The sequence below is a fragment of the Chiloscyllium punctatum genome, chromosome 4 (genome assembly GCF_047496795.1).
Source record: "Chiloscyllium punctatum isolate Juve2018m chromosome 4, sChiPun1.3, whole genome shotgun sequence".
Lineage (NCBI taxonomy): Eukaryota > Metazoa > Chordata > Chondrichthyes > Orectolobiformes > Hemiscylliidae > Chiloscyllium > Chiloscyllium punctatum.
The window spans coordinates 104,003,771-104,023,089 of NC_092742.1; the positions used below are offsets into that span (position 1 = coordinate 104,003,771).

The 19,319-nt window shown below is 47.0% G+C and overlaps 2 protein-coding genes across 4 annotated transcripts in view; both read right to left on the reverse strand.

Annotated features, from left to right (window-relative positions):
* Nucleotides 1–4,838, reverse strand: part of LOC140476606 (pleckstrin homology domain-containing family D member 1-like) — a 158,373-nt gene extending 153,535 nt beyond the window's left edge. For all 3 annotated transcript variants that reach the window (XM_072569460.1, XM_072569459.1, XM_072569461.1), the window contains exons 1-2: nt 4,672–4,838; nt 306–399 (exon numbers count right to left, since the gene is read on the reverse strand). In XM_072569460.1, coding sequence (XP_072425561.1) covers nt 306–399; nt 4,672–4,823 — 246 coding nt within the window. In that variant the 5' untranslated portion in view covers nt 4,824–4,838. The remainder of the gene's footprint in view (nt 1–305; nt 400–4,671) is intronic.
* Nucleotides 4,839–13,962: 9,124 nt separating this feature from the next.
* Nucleotides 13,963–19,319, reverse strand: part of LOC140476608 (zinc transporter ZIP9-B-like) — a 39,249-nt gene continuing 33,892 nt past the window's right edge. Inside the window, exon 7 of the mRNA XM_072569463.1 lies at nt 13,963–15,441. Within this exon, the coding sequence (XP_072425564.1) occupies nt 15,214–15,441 (228 nt within the window). The 3' untranslated portion in view covers nt 13,963–15,213. The remainder of the gene's footprint in view (nt 15,442–19,319) is intronic.

Sequence of the window (19,319 nt, forward strand, 5' to 3'; positions counted from 1 at the left end):
CCCACAAACAGCACTGAACAGGCAATTCGTTTTAGTCATATTGGCTGAGGGGTAAACACCACCCAAGGGGAACCAGGCGAATTCTCCTTTATACAGTACTCTGGTCTCTTCTAACATCTACCTGAGATAGCAGGTGGACTCAATATAATGACACAGCAGGTTTGTCACTCTGCTAGCACTCAAGTCTCTGGAGTGAGAGATGAATCATAATACTCTGATGGACTGCAAGAGCAGAATCAGAACAGTCGATATTTTTGGAAATTTGCAGTTTTCCTTATCCTCCGACAGCGGCGCGCTGAACTGACCTTGGGATGTATGTTGAAATATCTGTTACTCTCAAAGTTTTTTCTTTCGTTCTCAGCATAGTACAGTAAGAAGCTGTCCTTGATGAGGAAGAATCTGTGAAAAAGGAAAGGACTCAGTACATCAGGTCACTGTCACGTTGTCCTGAACTAACTTAAACCTGAGACCACTCAGCGATCAATCGGGTGATATTGCAACCGAAATTCTGTCTGCACTGGATGATGTACAATTAAACACACATGACGTACAAGGATTAAACTGACTGCTAACAGTGAGACAAACAACACACAGTGTCACTGTGCCTCAGGATGACTATACAGGCATGGAGTGGGTGGAAAGCAGATTCACCAGTGCTGCCATTATAGAATGAGGACACATTATATAATCTAGATTAGTGTTTATTCAAATGTGGAAGTTCAAGAGTGATCAAATTGAGGTGTTAAATCATTGAATCTGAGAACCCCTACAGTGAGGAAGCAGGCCATTCAGCTACTTTTTCACACAGAGGGTGGTACGTGCGTGGAATGAGCTGCCAGAGGAAGTGGTGGAGGCTGGTACAATTACAACATTTAAAAGGCATCTGGATGGGTATATGAATAAGAAGGGTTTGGAGGGATATGGGCCAAGTGCTAGCAAATGGGACTAGATTAGGATAACTGGTCGGCATGGACGAGTTGGACCGAAGGGTCTGTACAGCTCTATGACTATGACACTGACCCTCTGAAGAGCATCCCACCCACAATCCCTGTAACCCTGCACATACCAAGGGCTAATCCATCTAGCCGGCACATCCCTGGATGCTACGGACAATTTAGCATAGTCAATCCATCTAACCCACACATCTTTGAACTGTGGGGGGGAGCTGGAGCGCCCGGAGGATTGAAAGGAGGTGATTAAAGAATTTAAAAGAGTGATTCCCCTGGCAGGAGACATCCAACTCAAAGTGGTGTCACCTCCAAATGAAAGCCCAAGCTCATTCCCACCCTGAGAGGTGTATGCAAATCCAGAACCCTTCTTCAAAAACCCAATCAAGGTTGGGATTGATTAAATACTTCAATAACTGAGATGAGCATCCCTCCCAAGCAGAAAGCCAGGGTGGGTTAGCACAGCAACCTTGATCTGATCGATCCGAGGTCACCGGACCCAAAACGTTACCTTCTGTTTTTCTCTCTTCCCACAGATGCTGCCAGACCTGCTGAGTTTCTCTTTTGTTTTTGTTTCAGATCTGCAGGATTTTGCTTTCAGATGATCTAACTGATTGGTCAAAGTGGCTAGAAGGGGGCTGAATGTCCTCCCATTGTCCCTCTGTTTGTATTAAAGCACTCTATTCAAGTCATTATTTCACGAGGAGTCAGTCCAATTCAAACTCAGTGAAGTGTGACCATGGCAAGCGATTCTGCCAGAACTTTACACAGTCACTATAACAGCCTTGGTCACTATGGGCTGATGCAATGTCCACTAAACTGTGTTGCTAAGTGCTCACTGGCACCCGAAAATGATGGTCATTTACATACAGTGCAAATCCTGCCAATATCACAATGTTTTCGTTATGGTATTTAGATTAGATTAGATTAGATTACTTACAGTGTGGAAACAGGCCCTTCGGCCCAACAAGTCCACACCGCACCTGCCGAAGCGCAACCCACCCAAACCGCTACATCTACCCCTTACCTAACACTACGGGCAATTTCCCATGGCCAAATCACCTGACCTGCACATCTTTGGAGTGTGGGAGGAAACCGGAGCAAACCCACGCAGACACGGGGAGAACTATTTGTTCAGTCTTAAATAACAACTCTGTTAAACATGTCATGAAAGATCTAAATCCCTCACATCCGAAGCTCTGCAGTTCAGCTCTCAGCTATTCAGGACAGGGTTCTGGTGATCGATCACCAGCATTAAGCATGTTGCTCCCATGGCATAACCTGCCCAGATCGGTGGCGTCTGACTGATACTTCCTGTCCTTATTTCAGATTTCCTGTGACTGCACAATTATTCCTTCCTCTCACCGTAGCCAAGCATCATACAATATCATTATTAGTGCAGCAATTTCTAAAAATACTTATCAAAGGAATTGCAGCATTTATTGCCCATTCTTAGTAGCGCTAGAGAAGGTGGTGGGAGTCACCTTCTTGAACTACTGCAGTCCGCGTGCTGTAGGGAGACCCGCCATGCCGTTAGGGAGAAAATTCCAGCATTTCGACCCACTGACAATGAAGGAACAGCATTATATTTCCAAGTGAAGACGGTGAGTGGCTTGGAGGCAAATTTGCAGCTGGTTGTGCTCCCTCATATCTGCTGCCCTTGACCTCCCAGATGGAAGTACTTGTGGGTTTAGAAGGTGCTGTCTGAGGATCTTTAGTGAATTTCTGCAGTGCTTCTTGCAGATGGTACACACTGCTGCTTTCTGAGTATCGGTGGTGGAGGGAGTGGATGTGGTGCCAATCAAAGCGGGCTGCTTTGTCCCGGATGGTGTCAAGCTTCTTGAGTGTTGTTGGAGCTGCACCCATCCAGGCAAGTGGGGAGTATTCCACCACACTCCTGACTTGTGCCTTGTAGATGGTGGGCATGCTTCGGGGAGTCACAAAGGGAGTTACTCGCCTAGCCTCTGACCTTACCGATATGGTGGCTCAGTGGTTAGCACTGCTGCCTCACAGCGCCAGGGACCTGGGTTCGATTCCAGCCTCGGGTGACTGTCTGTGCGGAGTTTGCACGTTCTCCCCACGTCTGTGTGGGTTTCCCCCCACAATCCAAAGGCGTGCAGGTCAGGGTGAATTAGCCATGCTGAATTGCCCATAGTGTTCAGGGATGTGTTAGTTAGGGATAAATGCAAGGGAATGGGTTTGGATGGGATACTCTTCAAAGGGTCGGTGTGGACTTGTTGGGCCGAAGGGCCTGTTTCCACACTGTAAGAATACTATGACCTGCTTTTATAGCCAATGTATTTATATGGTGAGTCCAGTTGAGTTTCTGGTCAACTTTATTTTAATAATTTCAGTTTTTAAAAAAATTTCTGGTCAGTGGTGATCTCCAGATTGTTGATAGTGGGGGATTCAGTGACGGTAATGCCACTGAATGACAAGGAGTGATGCATCCTTTCAGAAATGGTTATACATGATTATTATTTGACACAAGTCATCCACTACTTGAATATTCCAAAATTACCAACTTAACTCCTTATTAGACCCACTGGAGAGGAATCTGGGAGCCAGGCATTAGTTAGGGTGCACAATCTGACTTCAAATGCCTACTTGGTAAAATACTCATGACCTGGTATCACCAGCGGTTAGGGGTTATCCAAGCTCCCATGGATTTGGTAATGTGTTAGCCACATTCACCTTTTGAAGGGGCAGTTTAAAAAAAAGGGGTTATGATGCAGGGGGTCACCACTCCCCTTTCACCCCCCCTCCCCACCCCCCACACTCTCCTGAAATGAGTTTTTCCAGGCTCTGAGTAGAAATCTGTTGAAGTGGGGCCGGAATTGGAATCTCATCCCCCTCCTCCATGTCCCTCTCGGAGAGGTGGACAGTGCTGGGGTGCTGGGGAGGCAGAGAGGGGGTGTCATAGAGACGGAAGTGATCTGGAAAAAAAAACATGCAGCAGGAGCTGGGTTTTCGTGAAAGTCGACCTTGCTATTTGCATCTGGAGGTTTCAAATGGGGGAGGTGGGGATGAGGGAAAATCAATTGTTTTGTTATTGAAGGCTGCCTAAGAATTCTCAACCCCGAGGGGACGGCAGAGATTCGCTGAGCTGACGAATGCTTTTTTTAAAAAAAAAATAAGGACAGATTTCAAACGCTGCTGTTGGGTTTTTTTTTTATTTCCCCGACACTAAAAGGTGCAGAGAGAAAAGCGAGAGGGAGAGACGGCGCCTGACACACGGACAAACCAAAACTAAAAGAAAAAAAAAGAATGCAACAAGAGAAAACAAAACAAAAAGCGAGGTTGAAACAAAATATTTCCCGAGGGTTGAGCTGTGTGCAGAGTTGCCCAGGTATCAAGCGGAACAAACAGCAAACACACAGACACACTCAGAGACACACACAGACACATAGATACAGACACACACACTGACACACACAGATACACACACAGAGACATACACATACAGATAGATACAGACACACACATACATACATAGACACGCTCAGAGACACACATACACACACAGACACACTCAGAGACAGACACACACAGATACATACAGACACACTCAGAGACACACAAACACATAATCACACAGAGACACACAAGCACATACACACACAGACAGACACACACAGAGACAGACACACAGATACATACATACAGACAGACACAGAAACAGATAGATAGGCAGACAGACACACACACAGAAAATGTCAGTCACCTTTTGGACCACTTGGCCGACTGTCTCCCGAAGGGTCTCTTCCACAGGACCCCGTGCAGTTGGACTTTGGTGCTAATGTCCAGCTTGTCCGCTGTCTCGGGGTACTCACTAAAATAGGACGGGAGGATGGCTGCTGACTTGGAGCTGAACATAACCTAGCAGTGCAGAGAGAGAGACAGAGAGAAGGGATGGTGTGAGGAGGAGGGAACTGAACCTGGGAAGATGGGCAGAGGGAGGGAGGCGCTGCTTACACAGCCAGCCCAAGCCCCTCCCTCCCTCCCTCCCCCTTGCATTCTCCGAGTGCCCCCCCCCCCCCCAGTCACAGGAAGGTCAGGAGGGCCATTCACTGAGGGTTGCCTCTGAACCTCACTTCTAGCTGGCCAACTCTGTCAATCTCACTGTGGATATTTCTAAAAGGGACCCCAATCACAACCCCACCAGGTTTGTTTTATTTTGGGGGGGGGGGGGGTGTGAAGAAACGCTTTAGTCCGGTTTCAGTTCCGATTCCAATGTTCAAGGTCTTAGTCCTGATGTCCCTCAACTAATTTCTCTTTCTCCACCCTTCAGACCATTATCCAGGCTGACATGACACCAACTGTTCAAGTTCACTTGAGAATGTAACTTTAAAAATGTTCTGCGATTTAACTATGAAAGAACTGAAACCAACATGATCATTCTAAACAGAAGAGACTTAAATCCAGGTCTTTTTCGATATATAATTTCAGTTACATCACACTTTAAACTTTTGCTATAAATTCTGTGTCTGATGATCTTATACTGCACATGCACCTGATGAAGGAGCAGCGCTCCGAAAGCTAGTGCTTCCAAATAATCCTGCTGGACTATAACCTGGTGTTGGGTGACTTTTAACTTCAAACCTTGACTCATCACCACCTCAGTTGTCCAAACACGAGCAAATGCAGGCCTGGTCTGTGCAAACATTCTTTACAATATCATCCTTTCAGTTCGGGTAGCAAACATTTTAGTTGGGGCACGTCAATGGCTGCATTCATGGTCCATCCCTAATTGCCCCTTGAGAAGGCGGTGAGTTGCCTTCTTGAACTACTGCAGTCCATGCCCACTAACAGCACCCTGAGGGAGGGAGGGAATTCCAGGCCTTTGGTCCCGCGACAGTGAAGTCTGCATGGCAGGTGGAGCGGGATGCGTGTAGAATAGCAGCTCCTCCCGGCATTAGCGGAGGCAGTAGGGCACCCGGCTCCTGACGGTGACTGGGATGTCCTCCTGGTACTCAGGAGCCGGTGCAGACAAAGCTCCTGCAGCGATCAGAGGCGGCGGTGGCAGTGGACCTTTTCAAGATGGCGGCACCAGCAAGATGGCATCTCGGAGGAGGGTGGCCGAAGCAGGATTCTTGGTGAGACTGCAGCGGTGGCACGGCATGGCAGCAGAAGAAAGGACTCCTGGCTATAGTCGGCCCAGAGAAAGGACCCCTGGCATTGGCGAGGTAGCAGCCCGGTACACTCAGAGCCAGAATTCACAGCATCTTCAAGATGGCAGTAGAGCTGGGGACTCCTGGTTGCCAGTGTGGTTCTGCACAGGATGGCGTCAGCATAGATGGCATGAGGTGGGCCCAGCGGTGAAGAGATGGCATCTAAAGTGTTGCAGTAGCCAGCAAGGGAGGAGGGATGGTTTCGTCAGTGAGCTTGCTCAGGGCTCTCATTCAGTTGTATCTTTCTTTTATTCTCAAACTATTCAAAATGTTGGCAGGTTGAGGCAACTGTTGAATGCAAGTGACAATGAATACACAAACTGTTCATAGCACAGAGTCAGGCTGGTGAGTGGCTTGGAGGGAAACTTGCAGGTGGTGGGGTCCTTCGAGATGGAAGAGGTCCTGGGGTTGGAAAGTGCTTGTCCAAGGATCTTTGGGGAATTTCTTGTAGATGGTACAGAGCATCAACGGTCGAGGGAGTGGATGCTTAGGGAGATGGTGCCAATAGTAACCCCCAGGATGTTGAGAGTGGGTGGAATCCAGTGATGGTAACATGGGGAGATGGTTAGATCCAATGTCACTGGAGATGGCACTTGTGACGTGAATGTTATTGGCCTCTTTTCAGCTCAAGCCTGGATCTAGTCCATGCAACTGAACGTGGACTGTGCCAATACCGGAGGATTCGCAAGTTGTGCTGAACATGCCCACGTCTGTCCTTAACGATGGAAGGAAAGTCATTAACGAAGCTGCTGCAGATGCTTGGGCCGAGGACATTACCCTGAGGAACTCCTGCAGCTATGTGGCTGAGATAACTGACCTCCAACAACCACGACCATCTTCCTGTGAGATTTCTCTCCAATTCCCATTCATTTCAGTTTTGCGAGGAATCCTTGATGCCACAGTTGTTTAAACCACATTTTCTCATCAACCTGCTCAGCGATGTTGTACTGCACCTCTGGAACAGGTGGGACTTGAACCCTGACCTCCTGGCTCAGGGACACTACCACTGCGCCTTGATATCAAGGACGGTCGTTCTCACCTCCTGAATTCAGTTAGACCGAAAGATAGAGGAGCATAAATAGACCATCCAGCCCACTTGCGATCTGGCAATCTTTAACTCTACTTCCCCCTGTCTTATCTCCAGAACCCTCTATTCCCTTACTGTTTAAAATTCCGTCCATATACTGAATGACCTCCACAGCCCTCTGGGGTCAAGAATTCCACAGATTCACTCCCCTCATCTCTGCTTTATACTGAGATTCTCCCACAAAGGAGGAAAACAACCGCCCCACATCGACTCTTGTCAAGACCCCTGAGAGGCTTGTACATTTCAACAGGACCACCTCTCATTCTTCTAAGCTGCAACGGTTATGGGCCCGACCTACTCAACCTCTCCTCCTAAGATCTCCCTACCTGACTGAGGTGTCCAAAACTATGAGGGGCCCAGGCAGGGTCAGTAGGAACAAGCAGAGCTAGTAGGGGGGGGGGGGGGGGGGGAAATAAGCAGGGGGCACATACAAGATAAGGGTCAGGAGAATTTAAGGAGAAATGTTCTTAGCCAGGGGTATCTGGAATTCACTGTCTGAGGAAGTGGGTAAAGGCAGGAACCTTTAAGATATTTGGGAACTTTTTGGGGATGAGCTTTTGAATCACCACGATGTAAAAGGCTACAGTCCAAGTGCTGGGAAATGGGATGAGAGGAGAGGGGTGTTTCACGACTGGAACAGGCAGAAAGGGGCAGTTGAAAAGCACATGATTAGTAAGCTTCCCCATGGTGAGAAAGGAGCGATCCCATTCAGAGTGAGACACAGTCTCAGTGAGAGTGTACGGTTCACGGAATTGGAGGCACTGTAGGAATTCAGTGCAGTGGTGGGGGGGTGGGGGCGCAGAAAGAGTTGCTTCTTGCTCGGGTTTTTCCGGCTCATAGCGTATAAGGTGCGTACTTTTAAACAGAACAAATTGAAGCCCAGGATCAGGGCCTAGTGCAAAAGAGTGACATCACAAGTAAGCTAAGTTTGGTGATAGTTACTCTGATTGTTATAGATTACTGTCAGATTGAATGTAAATAGGGGAAATATTTACAGGCCACAAAGTAAAAGATCAGTATGATTTTTCTTTAAAGAAGCAAATTAAGAACTGAGACATTAAAATGGAGATGTCAAACCAGACAATATGTTATACCTGCATGAAGTGGGAGTTAATGGACCCCATTGTGCTTCACCCTGACCAAATCTGTAGCAAGTGTTGGTTGCTTAAGGAACTCTGCCTTAAGGTCGATGAGCTGGAGTCTGAGCTTCAAACACTGATACCTGAGGGAGGGGGAAAGAGTTACCTGGACGGAGGCAGTCACATCACTTAGATTAACTCTCTTGAAATCAGTCAGTGGTCAGTGACAGGAGGGTATGACGTCGAGTGTGGAAGGTAGAGAGATCCTGGAGGTAACGTTGAAGGAGTTTCAGTCCCTGATGACAGGGAGGATGAGCAAACTGATCATAGCAGCATGGTACAAGGACCCATGCAAAAGGTGGGAGAAAAGAGGGCAGCACAGTGGCTTAGTGGTTAGCACTGCAGCCTCACAGGGGGCAGGGGAGGGGAGCGGTGTGGGGTGGAGGGAGGGGTGGGGAGGGAGGTAGCTGAGAGGGCGATAGGTGGATGGAGGTGGGGGTGAAGGTGAAGGTGATAGGTTGGAGGAGAGTGGAATGGATAGGTGGGAAGGAAATCAGACAGGTGGGACAGGTCATGAGGATAGTGCTGAGTTGGAAGGTTGGAACTGAGATAAGGTGGGGGGAGAGGAATTGAGGAAACTGTTGAAGTTCACATTGATGCCCTGGGATTGGAGGGTTGCGAGGCAGAAGATGAGGTGTTCTTCCTCCAGGCATCGGGTGGGGAGGGAGTGGCGATGGAAGAGGCCCAGGACCTGCATGCCCTCGGCAGAGGGGGAAGGGGTAGTTGAAATGTTGGGCCACAGGGCAGTGGGGTTGGTTGGTGCGGGTGTCCCAGAGATGTCCTCTGAAGCGCTCTGCGAGTAGGCATCCTGTCTCCCCAGTGTAAAGGAGACCGCATCAGGAGCAACAGATACGGTAGATGACGTGTGGAAGTAGAGGTGGACACTAAATTAAATAGTTGGGAGAGTAGGTTCAGTCATATGGAAAATTATGGAAGACTTTAAAGGTAGTGGGTTAAGGGCAGGTTATTAAAGTTTCCAGAATAACTAATAGATCAGAGATAGCTCAGGAATCTAACTTCAGGCACAACGGATAAGGGGATGAGAAGGGGGACAATCAATGCAGGGCTGTGGGTGTTGTACTTAAATGAACTGAACATCCAAATCAAGGCAGAAAAAGCTTGCAGCACAGATTCAAAATGGAGGGTACGAGGTTTTGGCTACCACAGAGATGTGGCTGCAAGGGGTTCAGGACTGGGAAGTAAATACTCATGTATAACATCCTATTGGAAGGTCAGGCAAACGAGCAGGGTGGGGTAGGGGTGCCTTATCAGTTCAAAAAAAGTGAAATTACATCGACAGCAATTCATATAGAATCAGAAGGCACATTTTCCGTATGGGTGGAGTTGAGGAACTGTGAAGGGGGAAGAGGTAAAAAAAAAAGCCTCCGAAGGGAGTTGTGCACATGCCTCCGAGCAGGAGTCAGGATGTGGGGAAGAAAATAAATAAGAAATACACAGTCACAATAATCATGGGGGTGGGGGGCTTCAATATGTAGGTGGACTGGATTGGTAGGGGACCACAAGGGAACGAATTTGACGATCCGTAAGACGGCTTTTTCGAGCAGCTTGTGGTAGACCCCCCCACCCCCCACCCCAAACTAGGAAACAGGCAACTCTCTGGATTTAGTGATGTGTAACGAGGCAAACTTGATTAGGGAGCTTAAGGTGAAGAGGAGACAGTGACCATAATATGATAAAATTCACCCTGCAGTTCAAAGAGAGAAGCTTAAGAGTCAGAGAGAAGGGGATTCCACTTGAGTAAAAGGTGAATAGAAAGACATGAGGGAGAGGCTGGTCACAGTTGACTGGAAGGGGAGACTCACAGGGAAGTTCTGGCCCGAAACATCGATTTTCCTGCTCCTCGGATGCTGCTTGACCTGCTGTGCGTTTCCAGCAACACGCCCTCAACTCTTAATCCAGAGAGCCAGGTAACATTCTGGGGACTGGAGATAAATCCATCCATGGCTAATGGTGGAATTTGAATTCAATAAAACTCTGAAATTAAGAGTCCAATCACGACCATGAGTCCATGGTCGGAAAAAAATTCATCTGGTTCACTCATGTCCTTCAGGGAAGGAAACCGCCATCCTTAGCTGGTCTTGCCTACATGTGACTCCTGACCCACATCAATATGGTTGACTCTTAACTGTCCTCTAGGCAATTAGGGATGGGCAATAAATGCTGGCCTAGTGAGCGACGCCCACATCCCATGAAAGAATAATGGAAAAAGATTTTGGCATGGATAGAGGATTAGCTGACAGGCAGAAGGCACAGAGTGCAGATAAAAGGGGTCTTTTTCAGGATGGCAACTGGCGACTCATGGAGTTCCACACGGATCAATATTGGGACCGCAACTATTCACATTATACATTAACAATCTGGATAAAGAAACAGAATGCATTGCTGCTAAATTTGCAGATGACACAATGATAGGTGGAGAGACAGGTAATGTGGAGAAGGTGGGGAGATTGCAGAAGGAGCACGGGCAAAGGAGTGGCAGACAGATAACAATGTGGGACAGGATATGCCAAAGCACGCCCTTCTGTGCCGGGAATCAGTGATGGCAGTCTGCAGTGTAGATAATTCCCGTTGATATTTAAAGCTGACAGAAAATAAACAGGTAAAGCTTTCAAATTGCTGACTTCCTCAATGAGATCCGAGCCCAGGGGGAGCTTACATGCATCGAAGCATCGATGCAGCGAGTACCTGAAACCTTTCTCTATCTCTCAAGTGGAAAGGTAATGCTGAACAGTAAAAGTCCCTAGAGGAGCAGGACGATTTGTTAGGGGTCTGCCGACGAGAGCCTTCTCTGGGCAACATGCCATCCCCCAGTGAGGGAACGTGGCAAACTACTATACCATCTACTGGGCAAGAGCTGCAACAAAATGTAAGAACTACCAGACGCCGAGAGATTCTGCTGGGTGAGTGAAAATTTTGCAGCGCTCAGCAAAGAAAACCAACCTTCGACGTTCCTGGAACTTGCTGAAACGGGCACTGCTGCAGTGATTAAATGTTTAATGGCAATTCCTAATTGCCCTGGAGACGCGGGTGGGCAGCTGCCTTTCTGAAACTCTGCAGGCAAAAGGGGGTGGGGGTGTTGAACAGGGTTCAGTGACTGCGAAACTAGAGGGGCTGGTGAAGGGGATTGAGTGAGAGAGAAAGGGGAAGGGCTGTTCAATGGGGTTCAATGAGTGCGAAAGGGGAGGGGGTGAGATCACTAGGTGAGAATGTAGTGGAGCTTAACAGTATTCAGTGCATATGACATTACTAGCAATTGGACGTAGATGTAAAATTATAGACATTTGATCCTCTATCAGAACAAGAGTCATCAACATGAACCTTGAAATCTATTTCTCTCATAGAATGCCACTTGCCCTACTAAGTGCTTCCACACTGTTATGTGTTTTTAACACTTAATTTGATGTTTGGACTAAAATATGAAACATTGCAGCTGGTTAAATCAGAGTCTTTAAATTCAGGTCTTAAAAATACAAGCATTTAACAAACATGTAACCCTGACTTGCAGCTCACTACCACATTCACACTCCTTGCATTTTAACTTCTTCTGTACATTGCGATATCACTATGTCGTGTCCTCTCCAAAACAAATTAAGGCACCCCTTGCAAAACTACCCGTTTGACTAGAATGCCTGCATAAACGCTTGTTTCTGCATTCCAGTGTTATTACAGGCTTTTTCTTTTGCGAAACCCATTTCTGGTTGGGGTGGAGGTTGGCACAATTGCAGCACGGGCGGCACAGTGGTTAGCACTACTGCCTCACAGCACCAGGGACCCAGGTTCAATTCCCACCTCGGGCAACTGTGTGTGGAGTTTGCACATTCTCCCCGTATCTGCGCGGGTTTCCTCCGGGTGCTCCGGTTTCCTCCTACAGGCCAAAGATGTGCAGGGTAGGTAAATTGGCCATGCTAAGTTGCCCATGGTGTTAAGTGCAGGGGAATGGGTCTGGGTGGGTTGCTCTTCGGAGGGTAGGTGTGGACTTGTTGGGCCGAAGGGCCTGTTTCCACACTGTAGGGAATCTAGTCTAATCTTAAAAGGCATCTGGAAGGGTATATGAGCAGGATGGGCTTGGTGGGATATGGGCCAGATGCTGGCAGGTGGGACTAGATTGGGGTGGGATATCTGGTTGGCATGGAAGGGTTGGACTGAAGGGTCTGTTTCCGTGCTGTCCATCTCCAATTCTCTATGGTTGCCTTCTGGCAGGTGTATTTAGGTGACGTGCATTTGGATGAAATGCCAGGGCCACATCAAACAGAAAGCACTTGGTTACTGTTAAAGGCAGGCCTGCAAATGAAGCCAGCTTACATCGGGGGATTGAGTACAGTGGGTGCAGGGTATTTGGAGCTGGAGGACAGGATGATCTAATGATCTACTCGTTCGACTAGGGGTGGTCCACTCTTTTCTTAAGAATAAAAAAAATCACGAGCTGAGACTGGAAGCATGAAAATTGACAAGGTACTGTTCAACGTTTGAATTGCAAAATATAACCTTAAAATGAAGAAAACCGACCTTTACCTTTATTTCGAGGTGAAACAGGACTTTCTTTTTTACCTCACGTTTCCTCTGCTTTGTGTTTCCACCCTTCGAGGCCTAGTCCCTTTCTCAGGGCCCTCCACTTCCTGACTGTCGCTGAGCCCATTAAGTCTGAGCTAAAAGGATCCTTGACCACTTTACCAGGCCGCCTGGACCCACCACCCCTAGCTCCTGATCCTGGTTCTTCACAGCAGCTTTCCTCCAGCTGCCAGCACTGCTTCTGCCCCTCCTGCCCAGCCCTTTGGTCCCTGATGCCCCTGGCAGCGGGAAAATGGTGACCACCCTGTGTGGCCAGCCCCACTTGCGGTGGGAAATTAATCACCTGACTTGAATCAGACACAGAATCAGTCACTTGAATCAGAGTGACGAGCTAATCAGACGCAGACCATGAGCTGCCAATTACTCATGATTGACATGTTGGCGACCTCTGCACTAAAGGCAGAAAAACAGGAGTCATCCATTTGACCCTTGGACCCTGCTCCACCATTCAATATGATAATGGATGATCATCCAACTTAGCCCCCCCCCCCCCCCCCCCCGGCTCCTGCTTTGCCTTTAGCTCTAAGAACCAGATCTAACTCCTTGGAAATATTCAATGTTTCGACCTCAACCCCACTTTCGGTGATTGAGGATTCTACAAGTTCAGCACGCTCTGGGCGAAGATATTTCTTCCCATCTCAGTCTCAAAGGGCCTATCCCCATATCCTTAGACCGGGAACCCCGGTTCTGAAATAAACTGAAAAGCACAGGCGATACCCTGTCGTTAAAAATCTTGTGAAACAACATTGCTCATCGTCATCATTCCAGGAAATGACAGACAGAGACAGGCTCCTTTGGGAGAAGTCCCGGGATGCATCATCCCACAACCAGAAAATGCACAATTAAAATAAGAGAGAGGGTCGACGGAGTTAGTAAGGAAAGAAAGCCCTTTCGTTGATAAAGTATGCACATACAATGCGACCAGCATTTTGATCACCCATTTTCTCAAGAAGCATTTGAGTTTGAAGAGAGATGTTTACGTGATACTCATGACAGAATAAAAATAAATACTGTACAAAAATAAAGGATTGGCCACTTATTAAAAATTTATTTATAGATAATTTATCTTAAAAACAAAAAAAAAAATTGCAACATCTGTTAATGTGCACAAAGAGAGTTGGAATAATAAGGCAATCATCCATGGAATGATTTCAGTTCACATAAAACAACTGAAGCAATAGAACATGGTTCAGAACAAGAAATAGTCACAACTCAGCACAGTCATACTAATTATATTTCACTCTTCACATTTTTAACTACCAGTGAGCGATGGTTTTCCCAATTGTTCAGTGCTGGGCATAGACAGCTACCAAGACCACCACCTGCCACGCCAGTTCTCCCACCAACTTCTACCTGATCACCTCGTCTTCCCCCCTGACAAGTTAAACGTCAGTCTGATGAAGGGTCAAAGGTAACCCCACAATTGTACTTCCATACCTATAGCCCATCCAACACCACGCCCACTCTTCAAACTTTATCCCATCCGATTCCCCATCCTTAACCCGGCACAGAGTGTTACCCTTTCTTTCAACCCAATCCAATTTTACCTTTTGGGTGCTTCCACCACCGTTATCCCTCCACCTGTGGTGTGATATGGTTAACCATTTTAAATCAAAATCCAGGCTATTTTCTCTTTCCCCATTTACATTAAAGTACTTTTAAACAAAAACATCTCAGTGTACAGGAGCCCCTCAAATTCAGATTATCGAGCACACAAGACACTGAACTAGCAGGCGAAACGTACAGGCTACAAACATGAAGACCGCAGCTGAATGTGAAGACTCTACACACTTATGAATAAAATTCAGTAAAAATTATATGTCACAAACCATGTACCAAACCCGGTGTTAATTCCCTTGGCTTGATTAATGCCATGGATTATCTCTAACGCACCCCAAGTTCTTCGTTAATTTATTAAGTGGCTGAATTCTGTCCTTTGCGCCAAGACACTATTTGGTTAAACTTGCAACTCCCTCATTTGGCTGGGCCGGGAACTAACAGATGTTTGACTTTGTCATGGAGGCAAAGATAAAACGCAATTACCTTTTCAAAAAGACTACACGGTGGGAATTCTTCCGGACTTTCTGGTTGCAACCTGGCCAAATTTAATACAATATACTTCATCGTTCCAATGCCATTTCATTGGCAATTCCACGCGGCTAAAGAAAAAAAACAAACCGAAGGAGGGGAAATCCCAAAGCCCGCAGCAATCAGGCTCAGCCGCAATGGGATTACTGTCAGACCGTCATTATCCACGCTCCTCCTTGCTCCGACGCTGGTTAGTGCTGGTGACCCACGGAGAGGACCAATGGAATCAAGCAGCCCACGACCAGGGTGCAAACCTCGAGCCGAGAGAGTCCCTTGCCGCCGGACTCGGCCTTGTGACTGTGGCCGCTGCCTCCCACCTCTGGGAGCACGTGCACGGTGGCTACGTACAGGAAAGTCCCTGCCGAAAACAGCATGGCTATTCCGGTGGCGTTCACATCCGAAAGTGCTTCCTTACTGCTCTACAATCGGACAAGAGGAGAAGAGAACGCGCGTTATTAATTCAGCGGACACTTATTATCCAGTGGGCGCCACTGGCTGGGCCAGCATTAAGTTTTTTTTTTGCCTGACCCTAATTGCCCTCGAGGGGGTGATGGGGAGCTATTGCTTTGAATTGCTGCAGCCCACAATATGTAGAGACACCAAAAATGCCATTGGGGAAGGAGTTCCAGGAATTTGACCCAGTGATACTGAAGGAACAATGCTGTATTTCCAAGTCAGGATGGTGACTGGCTTGGAGGGGAACTTGCAGGTAGTGCTGCCCTTATCCTTCTAGATGGAAGTGATTGTGCAGTGTAATAAATACTCTCTCGTTCTAAAAAACCGCGGCAAATATCCTTGGTTTTTGATTTCAAAATTGATTGGTATGAGATAAAATCAGCAGTCACATAGAAAAGGGTGCACTTGTTAGGAAGAGACAGCATGGATTTCTAAAGGGGAAATCACGTTTAACCAACTTGAAGTTTGTTTGAAGAGGTAGTGGAAAGGGTTGGTTAAGGTAATGTGGTTTACACGGATTTCCAGAAGGCATTTGATCCAGTGCCTCACAACAGGCTGGAGGGAAGCTGAAGACCATGGAATGAAAGTGACAGTGCCAGTATGGATACAAAATTGGGCGGTGACAGAAAACAGAGGAATGGTCAGTGGGTATTTTGAAGCTGAAGGAATGTTTGTGGCCACATTCCCCAGAGGTCAACATTGGAACCGCCAATTTTCTTGATAGGTGTTAATGCTCTAAATAGTGGTGCGAAGGGAACAATTCTGAAGAACTGTAGAGAGGGGGAGAGTGTCGAGCTCCAAACGAGCATTGACAAATCGATGGAGTGGGTGGATAAGGTGGCAGACGGGGCTCACTGCAGAGAAGGATGAGGTGGTGCACTTTGGTTTGAAGAACATCGAAAGACAACATAACGTCGGGAGTACAATTCTGAAGAAGTTGTAGAAACAGACGTGAAGGTTATTGACGATAAACAGAGCAGTTAATAAAGCAGACAGTATTCCTGACTTTGTTAATAGGGGCACAGAGTACAAGAACAAGGTGGTGATGAATTCATCCAAGACCCTTGTTAGAACTCAGCTGGAATACTATATACAGTTGTGGGAGCCGCATTCTAGGAAAGAGGTGAACGGATTGGATATAGTCTACAAGATTGTTTCTCAAACCTGGAGCCATCAGCTGAGGGTACACTGAAGAGTCTGGGACTGATCTCCCTGGACAGGCGGCTAATAGGAGGTCTGATTTCAAAATCATGACTGGACTGGATAGAGCAGACAGGGTGAAATTATTTACGTTCTAAAAGATCAAAGAACGAGAAGACATAGAAGGCAAAGTGATGTGCAAATGAAGCAAGGTTGATGTGAGAAAATACTTTTCCACATGGAGTTTGAAATGCACTGCCTGAGAATGTGGCAGAGGCTGGTTCATTTGAGGCATTCAAGAGGGTACTGGGTGGTTATATGGATAGAAATAGGGCACAGGGATTGGGATAAGCCAATAGAACAGACACAGGTGCCATGGGCTGAATAGCTTCCTTCTGCACTGTAATAATTCTGAGAAGGGGTGATCAAATGCAGTTGGACAGTTTCAAACCAGATTCTAAGCACACAGCCACCTCTTAATAGCATCATTAAATTAACAGCAATTAGGAAACAAAAAAAAGCACATCTCTGCCGAAATTGAACATGAAGACTTGCATTGATATAGCACCTTCCACCCCATCCGAATGTCCCAAAGCACAACACAGCGGCAGGAGCAGGTCTGGAGCACAGTAGGTGTTTCAACGAAGGGAAATACAGCAAGATTGCACACAAAAAAAAAAGCAGGGATATAGCAACCAGTTAAATGGGTCTTGGTGGGTTACTCTTCAGAAGGTCAGTGTGGACTTATTGGGCTGAAGGGACTGTTTCCACATTGTAGGGAAGCTAATCAAATTTCCTTCCACAGTCAATTGAAATTTCAAACATGAGATTATTAGATGAGAATATGAAAAGTTTTGAATCAAAGCAGGTAAACAGAGTGAAGTTTTGGTCAGTTATAAATCGAAATGAATAGCAGAACAGGATTGAAGTGCTGAATGGCCACCTTTTGGTCCTATGACAGAATAGAGAAAGAGTGCAACTTTCCTCCCCTGATTGCCATCTAAAAGATTTCTATCCAGGACAAGGTCAGCCTGACCCCCCAGTGCTCACATTTTCACCCGAGTTCACTAATGGACTTGGCACTCCAGTGAAGTTGCAAGGGTGCGCTGTGGTGAGAGGGCACGTTCAGGTAGGACTTTTAACCACAGACCCATTCACACCAAAGTGGGCATTAAAGATTCAATGGCACAATTCACAGATGAGGGCCATTCTCCTGGCATTCTGGCCCAGTTCCCTCTATCGGTTAGCAGCACCAACAAACTGATCACCAGCCATTTCACAGGCTGCAAGTGGAAAATAACTGTTAGGGTTTGGTTGTGCGGCAAGTGCGAATTGTGCCATTGAATCTTTAATGCCCACTTTGGTGTGAATGGGTCTGTGGTTAAAAGTATCCTGGAACATTAAGCCACCAGTCCTGCCCATCCCTGAGCCATGTTTCTGTAATTGCTATGATATCCCAGTCCCATGTTCCTAACCATGCCCTGAGTCCATCTGCCTTCCCTGTTAGGCCCCTTGCATTGAAATAAATGCAGTTTAATTTATTAGCCCTCCCTTGTCCCTGCCTGCCCTGACTGTTTGACTCACTTCTGTTCTCAGTTGTACCCGTCTCAGATCGATCTCTTTCCTCACTATCTCCCTGGGTCCCACCCTCCCACCTTACTAGTTTAAATCCTCCCAAGCAGTTCTAGCAAATTTCCCCAAATTTATTAGCATTCAGCATAATCTGCTGCCTCTATTTTGCATGGTCATTAATAGCCACAGGTAGACAGGGTGGTTAAGAAGGTATTTAGTACACTTGCCCTCATAACTCAGACCACTGAGTCTCGGAGTTGGGATCCTTGCTATTGCAAGGATATTATTAAACCGCAGAGAGTTCAGAAGAGATTTACCAAGATGTTGCTGGCAATGATGGGTTTGAGTTATAAAAATAGGCTGGGACCTTTCTCACCGGAGCTTAGAAGGTTGGGAGGGGTGACCTTGGAGATTTCGAAAATCATGACCGAAATACACAAGATGAACCATAAACGTCTATTCCCGAGGTGAAGGAGTTCAAAACTAGGCAGCATATTTTTTTTAAAGGTGAGAGGAAAAAGCTTTGAGGAGGATATGGGGGGCAGCTTTTTTGTACAAAGAGTGGTTCATATGTGGAATGAACTTCATCGAATCCCTACAATGTAGAAACAGGCCATTTGACCCAACAAGTCCACACCGACCCTCCGAAGAGTAACCCACCCAGACCCATTCCCTTACCCTATTTCTCTATATTTACCCTGACCAATGCATCTAACTAACACACCCCTGAATACTATGGGCAATTTAGCACAGCCAATCCACCCTAACCTGCACAACTTGGGGTGGCACGGTGGCTCAGTGGTTAGCACTGCTGCCTCACAGCGCCAGGGACCCGGGTTCAATTCCCACCTTGGGCAACCGTCAGTGTCTGCGTGGGTTTCCTTCGGGTGCTCCGGTTTCCTCCCAAAGCACACAAAGATGTGCAGGTCAGGGTAAATTGGCCATGTTAAATTGCCCGTAGTGTTAGGTGCATTAGTCAGGCGTGAATGTAGGGGTGGGTTACTCTTTGGAGGATCGGTGTGGACTTGTTGTGCCGAAGGACCTGTTTCCACACTGTAGGGAATCTAATCTAAAAATTTTGGACTGTGGGTGGAAAACAGAGCACCCAGGGGAAACCCACTGGCAGAGC